Raw genomic sequence first — 15,165 nt, 5'->3', positions numbered from 1 at the left:
TGTGAATAAAAATTTAATAGTAATAAAAATAAAAATTAATATAATAACAATAATAAGAACAAAGTTTAAACTTTAAAGTAGTTCAGTAGACTAGCATCTGTGCTGTGTATTAAAAATTAAATGACCGTTTTTGTTTCTTTGGTGTCAGATGACTTTTTCAACCACCCATTCTTCAGTCCAACTCCAACCAAAAGCAGTTAGGCTTTTAAATTAAATTGTGTAATATTTCGTTCTTTTAACAACAATAACAAATAATTATTATTTTTATAATTCAATAATTATCATTCGGTTATTTACTTGATTATATTATTAATGTGTAATATTTAATAATGAATGCTTAACAAATTACTGATCACTGATTGGTTGGTTATTTTCAGAGACGACGCCTGTCAAGGTACCCCTCAACCAATCAAAAGTCTCGTTTCAAATTGAAACTCCTCCTAGTTATAATAGCTCACCGTTGTCGTGCCATGTTGGTTTTTGTCAAAATTTGTTTATTTTGCTATTATGGAAAATGTTTCAACAAACAACCAATCATAATGGTTTAATTATTAATTATCATTAGCTACATTTAATTATAACGACCAACCGACCGACCAATCAAAATTAATGATGGTCCTAATTAATTATAACTACCAACCGACCGACCAATCAAAGGCAGCGAATTTGGAGCAGCACGACGAAATGACCTCTACCCTGACACAGTCCATCGATGACGACGAATCGTCATTCTTCTACGACTCTTGTTGTCTGGTCGCCAGAAGTAACTCACCCACACTTGATGGTTTTGTAGTCATTGATGATATCCGTGAGTATGATGATGATGATGATGATGATGATGATGATGATGATGATGGAGGCGTGAGTATGATGATGATGATAATGGAGGCTGTGGTTGAAATATTAATAATAATTAATTATATTAATAATTATAGTGGTAATAATAATAATGATAATTAATAATAATATTGATGATGATGATGATGAGGAGGAGGAGGAGGATGATGATTAGGATTATAAAATGATGACGACGAATTTATAGGTATGTTAGATTAAATGATTCATTCTTTATTCATATTTACAGCTTCTGCCAGCTCAAAGTCAGTTAACTTGTTTACAGAGTTTACTACTTCACCTCATTTCGTCTTTCACCTATCATCATTCTTCACCACCATCATCATTCATCACCACCATCACCTTCATCATCGCCATCTTCATCATTTTGTTATTTTATTATCTCGTTTCGTTTTATCGTTTTGAGAAGGAAAAAAATTTCAATTTCGCTATTTTTCAATAATCTCGGTTACCTTTTAAAACGATTCAAAATGCAAATATACCATTCCTAACCATAAAAAAATTAAAAATTTAGTCTGGAGAGAGCGAAAAAAACGAAATCATCATCGTCGATCCAGCCGTTGCCACCGTCGTTGCCGTCGTCGTCGTCACCGCTCTCGCCACAGGCGATAGTACCATCGTCGTCGTTGTCGTCGCTGCTGACGACGAAATTTAAGACGCCGTCTTCCACCCAGCTGCACATACCTGAAGATTTCGTCAAGGTCGTCATCATCATTTCCTTGATCTTCATTTTTTCCATGTTATTCATATATATCTGTTGTCCTTCTTTAATAATTTGTAGCTGCATTGTCATTCTTGTCCAATAATAATCCTTTTACTGCTGTTAAGTGTACATATGATTGGTATATCAAATGATTGAATTTGATTGGTTACAGCCAGCCAATGAACATACGGCCTGGGGAGATGAAGGGGTAATAGGATTGCATGGTTTATACGTTGGCTCCTCCCCTACTGGGCTGTCATGGCGAAGGAAGAGTTTGAGTAGCAGCCCGCCTGTTTTCTGCAGAGGTTGTTTTTATGTATCATTGTGTTTATTTTTTTATTTATTAATTAATTGAATTAAAAAATTAACTAATTCGAGAAATTAATTGTTATTTTTATTGTTACTCAGGAATCTTTCCATCCTTGTTGCCATCGTCGGAGTGTGCGAAACACCACCACCTGGCGAACCTCTACTCCAGGACCTGCCCCAACATGGCGGCCATGATAGATGATGAAGAGGAAGAAGAGGACGATGATGAAATTGATGTCTATGGTAGTGGTCAAAATACGACCACAACAACAACGGCGTCAGCTGATATCTCAAAAACAGCTTCAAACCTGTCAGAAGTAACTCATTTGAATGCGTCGCATTCGACACCGGCGCTAGCCACGGACGAAGCCACACTGACGACAACGACGGCATCATCAGAGGTAGGTGCTGCTACCTCAACGACTTTCTACATTATCAACACTGCGACATCCTCGTCAACATTTACGTCATCTCTGACGTCATCGTCGTCACCGGTGGCGACGTGCGTGACGCCAATGACGACACCAACTAAACGTCCGAAGTCTAAGGAGCCGTTGAATCAGACGCCCTGTATTCAAACTGCTACGTCATTTCAAATGGATCACGCTATTAACTTCAGTCCACCTGAGTTGTCTGAAGAAATATTGCTCGACGTTCGTTATCTTTGTTGTTTAGTTTTTTGCTTTTTCATTTTGTTGGTTGGCTGTCTTTTTCTTTCATTTTGAGATATTTCAACTTTGAGACTGATTGGATGCTTGTCTTATAGACGTTTTCAGATTATGATGCTAGTTAATCGTTTATTGGTGGATATTTTTATCAATGAATCTTATTGGTTAATGAGAGAGTTAAATATTTTTGGTTGGCTGACTGTCAAGTGTAAGACTAAAATATTTATAAGAAATATTTTTTTCAAATTTCAGAAGCACCACAACGACATCGTCTCCAAACTAGACTTCATCTTGGCACTAGTTGAATGTGTGATGGACATTTCGAAATCACACGGTCACCCGATGCTCGCCTCTCATTCGTCCTCGCTTTTGTTCGTTGACCCGCCTCCGAGAATTTTCTCAACCAATGAATTTAATCACCCATTAGAGGTGCAAGTACAGATGGAGCAGTTGAGTTTACACCTGAAATGTTTGCAGCTGCTCTCAACCTCGTTGGATATGGCTGAAGAGGAGATAAACGTTGGCAAACTTAAACCAACCAATAACGTTCAGAACTGTAAGTTACTAATCTATGATAGGCTGTTTCTGATTAAATAAATGGATTATTTCAGGTTTTTAATTATAATTATGATTGCATAATTATAATTCCACTGAGTTTGCATAAATCCACTGAATTTGCTTTTTTTTGTCTCGTGTATTAGCATACCAAATTTTTTTGATAAGTTGCTGAAACATCCTACTTCAAATCAGGTATACAGGACATGGTGAAGCTGTATAAATTGAGTTTAGATAGATGTCAATCCATTCTGAACCATAGAAACATTCGCAGCCGTTCAGAAACTCTCAATGTTTCAATGAACTGCGCCGATAAACTTCTCTACAAATATGCCGTTGTCTCGGTTGGTTGTTTGAAATACTTTTTTAAAGTTTATTTTTAATTGATAATAAAATTTTTTTAGATGTAAAAATCAATTTTACAGTTTTTTTTCTTTATGTTTAAATTTGATCGATAACAATAGTGCCAGATTGGTTCCAAAGAAGAAATACTAGGCAACCCATCTGTGGTTAGCTGTATGTTTTTATGGTTGAAAAAGGTTGTAGTATCTCCTCTTTTTCCCTTAATTCTAACTCCACTTGGAACTTTTTAATATGACATTTAATATGATAGAATTAATTTTTTCATCCTTTTAATAAGTGAATAATTTATAAATTTTTCTCCTTCCGATGATTCAGTCCATCCTGCACTATCACAATGCCCTGGTCATATTCCATAGTCTCATGCAGATTGTCAGTCGCGATGCCGATCGGCTTATTCTTAACAAATGTCCGGTTTTTTGGAGGAATTTTTATTTAATTTTTTTGTAGTTTCTGAAAAAAAAAATGATGTTATTATTTCGATTTTTATTTTATGTTAAATAAAATTAATCAACTAATTTAGATAAAGTCGGAATTGAGAAGAGGCTGTCAGAGTTTGGGATGATAAAGAGTGTTTTCAGATGATGAGAAGCAGACGAACAAAAAACAAATGACGTCATGCATTGATTGATTCATTGTTACCAAAAAAAAACATTATTACTAAATATCGTTACTCACTATACTACCAAAATGTCATTACTACTAGCCGTATAGATATTATTACTGTTTATGACTTATTCAATTCACCATTTTAATTTACCATCTTCAGTTGATGTTTGATGACGATAGCTAATTTTATTGTTTTATTTTTAGATTATGACCGAAATCATAAATATTTATTCAAACTTCTTTCATATCTGCGTTACTATGTTTCAATTTGTTTCTTCTTTGTAATTATATGTACATAAATGGGTTTTAATGGTATGTATTTATGTCAGGATGTTTTTTTTTCTATGTCAATGATTGGTGTTTCATGGCTGTATTGTATATATGTAAAGCAATTTTTATTAACTGTAGATTTTTAAATTTGAATGAATGTTGTATCTCTATATCATTTTATTTGATAACTTCTAAGCGGGGTTCGTTTAAACAGGTATTTGTGTAATCGGTAAGAAAATGTATCTGTATATTTTGGTGTATGATATGATATAAATGTCAAATGATATATTAATGATATATATGTGAAATGATATGTTAAATCTTGGTGATCTCTTTTTTGTAGTCCTAGATTTATTCCGCATAAACGCTACTATTAAAAGTTTCTGATTTAAACATTTTCAAGTTGTAATTATCATTGGAGGCATTGTTTAATTGTGTGGTCCGTTCACACTATCAAATTATTTTGCAGGGTTGTTATCAGTAGAACGGCTTTGTTTTTCCATACTTTATAGTTCGTTGTTTTTGTTTCCAAGGTGCTTTCTAAATTCATCATAGAGAAAATAAAGATGAGAACTGCTCCTAAAGTTTCGAATACATGTTTTATACCGAAAAAAGTAAAATTTACTGATCGGTGAAGTTAATCCGTGAATAGTCTTATTCTACTTTGATCTTAATAACTAATTAAATGGATCAGTACAAGATCCTGGGCAGGATTGGTGAAGGTGCCCACGGAGTTGTTTTCAAGGCGAAACACGTCGAAAGTGGAGATTTGGTGGCTTTGAAGAAAGTGCCGTTGAAAAAAATCGAAGAAGGAATTCCGAATACCGCTCTGAGAGAAATCAAAGCTCTCCAAGAAATTGACGAGCATGAGAATGTCGTCAAATTGCGTGAAGTTCTGCCCCAGGGAATGGGTTTCGTACTTGTTTTTGAGTACATGCTCTCAGATCTGTCAGAAGTCATCAAAAATTACGAACAACCTTTGACTGAAGCTCAGATAAAGAGCTACATGGTTATGTTGTTGAAAGGGGTGGCATTCTGTCATCAGAACAATATAATGCACAGAGATTTGAAACCAGCTAATCTTCTAATTAGCTCGTCTGGGCTTCTTAAGATAGCAGATTTTGGGTTGGCTAGGGTTTTCCAAAACCATGCAGACAGATTGTATAGCCACCAGGTGGCCACCAGGTGGTACAGATCACCAGAGTTACTGTTTGGTGCTCGTAAATATCGAGAAGGTGTTGATTTGTGGGCTGTTGGGTGCATCTTTGGTGAAATGATCAATTGTTCCCCACTGTTTCCAGGGGAAACTGATATTGAACAAATCTGTTGTGTTCTACGAATTCTAGGAACACCCAATGAAAATTCTTGGCCCGAGAAATCTGATCTTCCTGATTACAATAAAATATCATTTCCAGATTATCCTGCTGTCCCATTTGAGAATGTTCTACCTGATGCTTCTACTGATGCCCTCGGTCTCTTACAAAAGTATGATTTTTAGTTAGTCTTTTAATGAAATATAAGACTCAACATTTTTGTTTGAAAAATGTAAATTATGCATATTAATTTCAAACTTCAAAACAGATTTCTCGTGTATTCATCATCAAAGCGCATAGCAGCTAAGGAGGCACTGTTACATCCCTATTTCTTCACACATCCCTTGCCATCACATCACTCTGAACTTCCCATCCCGACCAAACGACGAAACATTTCTCAAATTAATGAATATGATGTTGACGCACCTCTTGATAACGTTCTCGTTAATCCTGCACTTTTATGTTAAACATAACTATGACATTTGTTTTTTTTTGTTGGTTGTGTCTATCTGTCTGTCTGTCTGTCTATGTGTCTATGTAAAAAACCTTTTAATACGTAAAAAGCCTTTGAATATGTAACAACTTCACAAATTTATTTGTTTTGTACCTATGGGAAAAAAATTGTCGTATTTGTAATGTTTCTTTTGGGTATTGTTGCAATAAAACCCATTTTTTATATGTTTTAAAAAAATTTAAAGTTTCTTAGCACACACACAAACTAATTTACGAATATAATATAGATGTATAAACATGTTTTTGTGTGTATGTGTGAGTAAGTGAGTGTGTGCACTTGTATGTTTGCGTTCGTGTGGATATCTATCTATGTATATGTGCGTGTTTGTGTGTGAATTTAAAATAATAATAGCATGCATTGTAAGGCATTCTTAAGCTTGGCGCAGTTGAATTAGTGCTTTGCATATATATATATATATATATATATATATATATATATATAATGCTTATTATACGGTATTATATGAACTCTACCGAATTGTTGGCATTACGATATATATATATATATATATATATATATATATATATATATATATATATATATATATATATCATTTGTATTTTTGTTTAACATTCGCGTCAGTTAATTTAACTCAAACAATAATAAGATTATTACATTGTTCAGATTAAAACATACGACAAGACATACACGTCTAGGTAAAATGATTCGTCATTGAAATTTAAACACAGTGGTTAAGGTTTCATTAAGTTGTTGATTGTTACCGCTTCTAAATAATTAACTAGTTAGTATTTTGTGGTTCGTAGAGTAAAGTATTGGCAAGTAGTCACTAAACTAAGTATTGACCGTTCGGAAAACTTTTCGTTCGTCTTTATTTATTCGTAAAGAAATGTCAGAAGCTAGATCCGCTAGTTCACGTTCAATTCCTGCTACCTACGTTAGTAATTGCTTACTGTTTTATAACTTATAATTTTTTACCAATATAATTAACTTTATCAACTTGTTGAATCATACATGCAAAAAGTTTTTTTTAATATTACAAAATCATACTGTGTACTGTACATGTGAATAAGTAATACCAGTATTATATTTTAGTTTTTACAAATCTACCAAAAAATTTTTTATAAATTGAGAGTACATGTGGTTTGGCTGAAAAATGAGAATCAGTAATAAAAAAAAACTGCTGTATAATCTGTTGCCTTTGCCTGTTAACATGCCTTAGTGATAACTAAATAAATTATACAGACATCAATATCACTTGGGAATTTTATTTTAGCATACTTGGAATACCATTTTAACAATGCATTTTTGTGCCAAAGGGTTAACGTCAATTTTTCCGCGAGAGATTGTTTCAAAAAACAATAGTAGTTATAGTAGTTCCAATCACAATGACATGGTCAGTTGAAGTATAATGTATACTGTGATTAGATTTTATATATTTTATGTAAAAATTTTCGTACTAAAAATAATTCATATACGATTTAAAAACATTACTAAGTTTATCGACCATGAAACTGTTAACTTGCAACCTTCACAAGTATAATATACTCTCTGAGAAACACTGTGTTAAATAATAACCATTCTTTATTCATTTTTTTGTAGGAATCCGAGGACAATGCAGAGTCAACTTTCCGACATAAATTAGGACTGATACCGGTTAGCTATTTTGTTGTTGCGTTGAATGTTTGTTTGTGGCACGTTCTTGATGAATTTGTAGTTTTAGTTGTTGGTGCGCCACTTTTTAGATCGTGATTTTCGTTACTTATGATGTAATACTGCTAAACTGCCTTTTTTCGTTGTCGTTTTTCGCTTTGGGGATGCTGTATAAGTGGATGAGTAAAAATAATTTAGTTGCTACGTAAGCTCTCTTCATGGTTTCAGTTGAAGTATGTTTGCATTGCATAGAATTTTTTTTGTAAGTTTACAGACATAAAGATTTTTTTATCTTTTCTTTCACCATAATTTTGACACGTTATAAAAAATATGTAGGCCTATATGCAACAAAATGATCGACAAGATGACAGCAAATTTACTCTACTATTCATGCTACAAAATTATTAAAGTTGTCGCAACGATTGACAACAATATAGATTTGACGATTAATTTAAATTTTCTTTTACAAACAATTTTAAAAAAGGAGGAAGAGGAAGACCTGACAGAAGCCTTCAAAGCCAGACTGGGAATCAACAAGACAGATCCACTGATGAACAACGATGATAACGAAATCAACGAAATCGTTGTTATGAATGATGTTGAAAAGGAAGCTACCTTATCTAAATTTAAATTTGAAAAATTCATCCAAGAAAATTTTAAAAAAGGAAATAGTATAGCACCTACAAACCACAACAACACCAACACGCCTGCAGTTACTACTCTTTCTAACCAGCCGCTGACCGAATCTCTATTGAAATCATGCGAAGCGCAAAATTTAAGTCAAGTAAGCGAGTCTTTTTACACCAGTAAATCATAAATGAAGGTCAAAATCCATCTTTGAAATAATTTATGTTAATTTTATGTTAATTTTTTTCAAATTTCTTCGATTGGCAGAGTGCAGTCGTCATTTCGAACGCTATTAAATTATTTTGTAAGGACATCAAACCATTTCAGAAGACGCCGGCCATTGTAAACGTTAGTTAGGCAGTTCGTATATAACACTTTACTAATTAATTTACTAATTAATTGAATGCAAAAAGTAATTTACTCGTTAATTTTATTAAATATAAGCTCTTCTTGTAATTTTGATTTTGTTGTTGATTTTAATTTTGGCAGAAAACTCCTAACGTGTTATCAAGGGTGTTTAATAATCTGGAGTCTTTCAAAAACGACAAGAAAGTAAAAAATACTATTGTTACTTTTATACTAACACTCTATTGATGCTACTACTACTAATATAATATGTAAAATGAAGTAAAAATTGCTACTACTTTGCTAGTATTTCCACAATACTATGTTTATTATTTCATTCATTCACTCATTCATTCATTTATCCATTCATTCAATCATTCAGGAACCCCAGACAAAAGAAGCCAAACCTGGAGTTAAAAGATTTTCCATGATAAAATTATTTCAAAATAAGAACAAATCCTCTTCCACCTCCTCGTCCGATGAATGGTCAAACAATTTGGAATGGCAACTTAACACAATTCCAGACGATGACTTTGAAATTATGCAGTTCATAATATGCTACGGGATTTTGAATAGGGTTTTGAGGTCAGTAGGGGTCTATCTCTTGATCGGGGCTGAATTTAAGGCAGGACGGACCGCGGCGTGGACTTAATCATTTTTATTTTGATGATGATATATGATGATATAAAAAGTGATACAACACGGAAAATGGCTATCTCTGTATCATTTATTTTGTATCTTCCCAGCCGTTCGTTTTTTTTTTGAATGACGAGTTTCGGAAGATATAAAATAAAATATAGATAACCCATAGTTCGCAAATTTGCAATGTTGAAATTTGTGTTAACTAGTTTTATAGTAATTGACTTTTGACCTTTCAACCTTTACTACTGAATTTAGGGACGAGATATACTGCCAGTTGTGCCAGCAGGTGTCTAAGAACAATCGCTCAGAGGAGAGCGTAAGTAGTGGATGGACGCTACATACTCTATGTTCCGGGTGTTTTATGCCTTCTAAAAAAGTTCGTTGTAGCGAATTTTTGCCTTGGTTGCTTAACTGTTGCTAAATAATATTAAAACTGAATAGTTTTAATAATCTTTATGGAGGTTTGTTGAGTGGGAAGAATAAGAAAGATAGATGAAAATTTGAATATAAAATCAAAAAATCTCTCAATACATTACTATTTCTCCAACTAATTGCAATCTCATTGAACTGAAAGTGATTTCACAAAATCAACCATAAAAGCTTGTAAGTTGCTATCCATAAACAACACAAGCAACACAACAACACATCAACAACAACACATCAACAACAACACATCAACAACAACACATCAACAACAACACAGCCACAAAAACAACACAGCTTCTCAGGTACTACATATCCTTCCTCAACAACTTCACGAACGACACCAAATGGAAGGACGTATCCCTGCAGACAAAAACATTGCTACACAGAACCAACATGTATGGATCAAGATATCATCCACCTAATTCCGTTGAATACCAAGTTAGTGAAGATGGCGACTGAGGAATAATTTATAATAACTTCAATTTATTTATTTATCAAATTTATTTATTTATTCATTTCTTTATGCCATAATTTCTACATAAAGCGCATTAAAAGTCTTTTTCGCACTGAAAAACTTAATCCGGCAGTTTTTAAATAAAATTCGTTAACGCGTTTGTATAGTCTGTTAAGAGTCGTAAAAGCATAATGTTGCCGGTCAGCTTGGTCGATGGAATGACGCTGTCCATCAAATCTGATTCGGCCATGACGGCTTCTGAGATGTGCCACAAAATCTCATTGGCTATCAACTTAAAGGATCAGTTTGGATTCGCTGTCTACATTTCGGTCGAAGGAAAGGTTAGTCTACGTATTTTTTCTTCATGATTCTCTCATAAGTATTTCTCAGAAGTATCAATAACGAGCACACGGTCGGAATCTATTTGCAGTCGAATCCAGTCACTAGAACATCAGTGTCAGACATCCTAATCATTACACCATCGCGCTTGCTGTGTATTTGAAAAAAATCAACCTAAACAAACTCAAGAGAATGTGTATGACGATAATGAAATAGAAAGAAATAACAAGAGCAATTAAGTCAAACACAAAATTAACTTAAATTTTCATGAAAATTTTCTAACCCTTATTCAGGTCTCGTCACTAGGCAATGGTCTAGATCACGTCATGGATGCTATCAGCGAATGCGAACAGTCGTTGAGAATTGAAAATAAGAAAGACCAAACATTGAAATCGGGATGGCACCTCTTTTTCGGGAAAGAACTTTTCACGCCCTGGCACGACGCTGAGGTTGATGAAAAATCAACTGAGATCATTTATCTGCAGATCATTAGATCAGCTATGAATGGAGAGTTTAGGTTTAAGTCGGTCAGTTTCGTATCGAATCACTTTGGTGTAGATTCAATTTCGTATTAAATTGGTTTTGTATTGAATCATGTATACGCACTTTAAACTAATTTTCGTTGCCTGAATGACAGGATGAAGATTTATCTAGATTCGTGGCACGAAGATGGTACATCGAAAACGGACGAGAAATGAATGAGAAACTGTTGAAATCAAAACTGAACGACTACCTACCTAAATATATCATTAAAAATCTTCCAAACAATGAAAATAATTGGATCCAATTGATAATTCAATCTTTCACAAAGCTGGGATTTAACGAGGAGAAAATCCCAAGAATACAAGTTGAATTTTAAACCGAATTTACTCTTAAAATTGTTTACTAGTAAAAAATAAATGTCTAAAACTAAATACAATAATGGTAATAACTTGACAAAACCCAGATCAAATGGTCAATTGTGGAAGGGGCACAACGAAAATGGCCCCTCCAGTTCGCGGCCCTGTTTGAGGCCGTGAAGGTAGCTGGACCGCCCGTACCGAACAACGAGTTAGTGATAGCGATCAGTTGTAGGGGGGTCTTTATGCTTGAGGAACCTTACAAGTTGATAAATGGCGTTCATTATTACGAGATCATTGAAGTTACTTGTGAAAAGTTGGTCCGACTACAACATTTATTTTAATGAGAATTACTTTTCCTGAAAAATTTTTATAATTTTCACGTAAATGTTAATCTAATCCGATTATAATTAACAAAGTCATTTAAACTATTCAACAGCAGCAACATTCAAACATTGCCATAACATCTAACAAGTACACCTAACATAGCCTATGTCACCCACAAACAGACCGACAAAAGATAGGGGTCCATGTTTCAACATAATGACCATCAAAGGCGACAACTGGTCATTCGTGAGTCCAAACGCCGAGACGATAACGAAGCTGTTGTGCATATTCATTGACGGATTAAGGAAAAGGTCGAGATGGGCAGTGGCTATCCAGGAATTTATTTTGCAAGGTGGGTGGGTGTTCATTTGTGTTCGGCTGCGTGTGTAGTCGTACGGAAAATTGATTTGTGAAAAACTTTTCATTTTATTGCATGTAGTTTATCGTATGGTTTCTGTTCCAACATAAATTTAAACGCATTAATACCTCAAATTATCTAACCGACAGATCATTCACAAAGTTTGTTGGATAGTTTCCACCTGGTGCAAGGAGATGTTGTAGAGTTGATGGATGAAAGCGAGCAGAAGCACCTGAAAGATGATTGGATGTACGGGAAATGTGAACGAACAAACAGATGTGGATCATTCCCGTTCGACTGCATCTATATCTTTCCTACCTCCGAAAAACCACCTAAAGCATTTCTGGTTAAATTTACTACTAATTCTCCCTTTATTAATTTTTAAAGGTATCCCAACTGATTTGTACACACATTAAGACTAGATCTCTTAACCATTACGCCATTTCGCCGCCAAAATTAATTTTGATTAAAATAAGTTTTTCCGCCGACAATGAAAATGATGCAATCAATACTCTAACAAAAGCCATTTTTCAATTTACAGGATATATTCTCCATAATGAGCAAAAAAGATGCCAGCACGCTTCCAAGGAAGAGGGCAACAGTCGTTTTAGGCAGGGATACACTTAGTAAAAGCAAAGGTTTCGGGGTTGCTTCACTCATTTGAGAAAAAAAAAATATTTTTAGATTTGTAAAAAATTCAATTTACTTTTTAACCATGACACTAAAATGTTCTTAATAAAGTTCTTAACATCTTCACACATCAAAATAACAAATTTTTACCAATGAAATCAACTGCTGACGTTTTTAGTAGCAGGTATCGGTTAAAATATCTTACATGAGGTGAAAATATAAATGGAAATAGTTGAAATCTTGCAATTTCGTAATTTGGAATTGGTTCGTTCAAATGTGCGGTTGAACGAGTTCGAAAGCACGTAGAGTAAACCGTTGCTTCACACGTTCAACTATTGCGGCACAAACAGTAAATTTAATAACATGCAACGATGTAATGCAACGTGCAGCCAGGCAAACAACAGACATATTATTAAAAAACACAATGCAACCAAACTACATTCAACTTTTTCAATAGTAGTACCTACTGTACAATTCACTTTTTAACTGAATGTTTTTACATGTCCCAGAAATATGGAAACAAATACAACAGGTTGTATTACACATCTGTTACACAGAATGGATTGAATACGACGATGAAATTGGATTGAAAATGAGCAATTTTTCGCTTGCCACATATTTTGCATTTTTCCTAAATAACTCTTTTGTTAATAAATTTTTAAATTATTGACGGAACAAAAATTTTCTTCCGACAATAATTTCTCTAAAAGCGAGGAATAAAACATTCGGCTCCTACCGCGTCAACATTAGCGCTTAAAATAAGTTATATCATCATGAAACAATATTGATTTTGAAAAATTCTCGTCTTCGGAGAACCAGTCCGCAAGAAGGACGAGCATTAATTAATACATGACGTAGGAAAATAAGATGTTTAAATATCTGTGCAATTGCTGAAGTCATTTAAAAAATCGTGGACAGCTGAGTATTTATAAAAAAAATCTTTTATTAAATGCAAACACTTGAAAGATTTGAATATACTGACAAAATTTTACAACAAAAATTCTTAAAATTTGAATGTGTGAACAAATTTCGGTTGGACTTTGCTTCTTTTTTCTTGAGCACTAATCAAGAAATCAGCCCTTGGAATCTCAATTATTTTCTTCTTTGGACTAACGTAATATTCTCTTTTTCCGGGAAAATCAATTTCCGCTGGAACTCTGTGTTTAGAAAGTTTTTTGGCCTTCTTCCGTTTTTGTTCCTCTTCTTTTTCTATTCTTTTTTTCCTTTCAACGAAACACCAGGCAAAAAGAAAACAGCCAACCAAAATAATTGCAACCACAGCAAGCATTTTATAATGATTCCTCACAAACACCTCAACCTTTGATTTCATTGGTGTGCACTGCCTGACGGAATAACAACCTGTTGTATTTGTTTCCATATTTCTGGGACATGTAAAACATTCAGTCATCATATCAAATGGTTGGAAGCTGTTGAGAGGACAGTCAGAACAATTCAGTGTGATATTGTTGTAATATCTTCCAGAGAGGCATGGTATACACAAGACGCCATTAACCAACTCAAATCTATTTGGACATTCATTGGCAAAACTGGTCGTCATAGGATCATCTGTCAAGGTGAATTCTTTTACTCTATCATACTCGTCAACAACATCAGGATACCTTTTGGGGTCTTCCTCAATTTCTCTCCACCTTCTAGCACTAGCAATAGATGCATTCAGTAATCTGTTTGATGTGTTTGTAAAGTAGCATTCCAAAGTTGAGCAAGTGGTTTTAAAATCTTTCAATCTATCTTCACAAGAAATGACATACAAAGCCTGAGAATAAGCTCTCTTGTTTGTGAAAAAACAGGTTCTTCTGGATACAGTGTACAGTAACCCATGGTGAAGTGAAATCTCATTGTGCTCAATCAAATTCTCCCAATATAACTGCTTCTCTCTCAGCAGTGGTTCAGAACACAAAGCAGTGTCATACTGAAAAGTAAACTCTAATCTGACATGTGGTACATCGTATGTGATAATGTAGTGTTCTATTTTCTGCTTGTAGTTTATTAGACAGAATATTCTTCGAGAATCCTCTGGCTGAACATGAGATAGAAACAGTGAATATGTCTCATTCTTTAAAAGACGTTTGTCACCAATAATCTGTCAATAAAACCGAAAATAAAGTTAAATTTAGATTTTAGCAATGTTTTAAGTAGAATTTAAAAAACTTACTTATTATAAAATAAAAGCTCTCTTCTAAACTAAACTAAAGCTAAACTAAAGCTAAACAGTAAGAAAATAATGTTAGCCATAAAACTGAGCTGATAATTAACATAATTTAAATTACCGGCTGTCCTTCAGAATCGATCCACGTGACGTTGTTGTCGGCCAAACCGGTGTACACCTGCACGGAAACGTTTTCATTGACGCACGGAATCTGGACACTGTGAGATATCAATATGAAGTGGGG

At 34.0% G+C, this 15,165-nt stretch overlaps 2 protein-coding genes across 2 annotated transcripts; both read left to right on the top strand.

Annotated features, from left to right (window-relative positions):
• Nucleotides 1–5,014: 5,014 nt before the first annotated feature.
• On the top strand, nt 5,015–6,109 carry HELRODRAFT_74648 (hypothetical protein; the record flags this gene model as incomplete). Its single annotated transcript, XM_009014670.1, has 2 exons — nt 5,015–5,814; nt 5,911–6,109. 2 exons carry the CDS (start codon nt 5,015–5,017, stop codon nt 6,107–6,109), a joined length of 999 nt encoding a protein of 332 aa, XP_009012918.1.
• Nucleotides 6,110–7,414: 1,305 nt separating this feature from the next.
• Nucleotides 7,415–12,991, top strand: HELRODRAFT_190655 (hypothetical protein; the record flags this gene model as incomplete). The annotated part of the gene is made up of 15 exons (XM_009014669.1): nt 7,415–7,510; nt 7,717–7,770; nt 8,252–8,551; nt 8,662–8,742; nt 9,122–9,324; nt 9,637–9,757; nt 10,102–10,245; nt 10,429–10,602; nt 10,894–11,127; nt 11,238–11,447; nt 11,547–11,755; nt 11,949–12,118; nt 12,274–12,470; nt 12,666–12,810; nt 12,868–12,991. The coding sequence occupies 14 exons, from the start codon at nt 7,415–7,417 to the stop codon at nt 12,786–12,788; spliced, it is 2,316 nt and encodes a 771-aa protein (XP_009012917.1). The 3' UTR covers nt 12,789–12,810; nt 12,868–12,991.
• Nucleotides 12,992–15,165: the final 2,174 nt, after the last annotated feature.

This window comes from Helobdella robusta, assembly GCF_000326865.2.
Source record: "Helobdella robusta unplaced genomic scaffold HELROscaffold_14, whole genome shotgun sequence".
Taxonomy (NCBI): domain Eukaryota; kingdom Metazoa; phylum Annelida; class Clitellata; order Rhynchobdellida; family Glossiphoniidae; genus Helobdella; species Helobdella robusta.
Note: the sequence above shows the minus strand (reverse complement) of the source record. Positions and strands in the feature narration are given on the sequence as shown.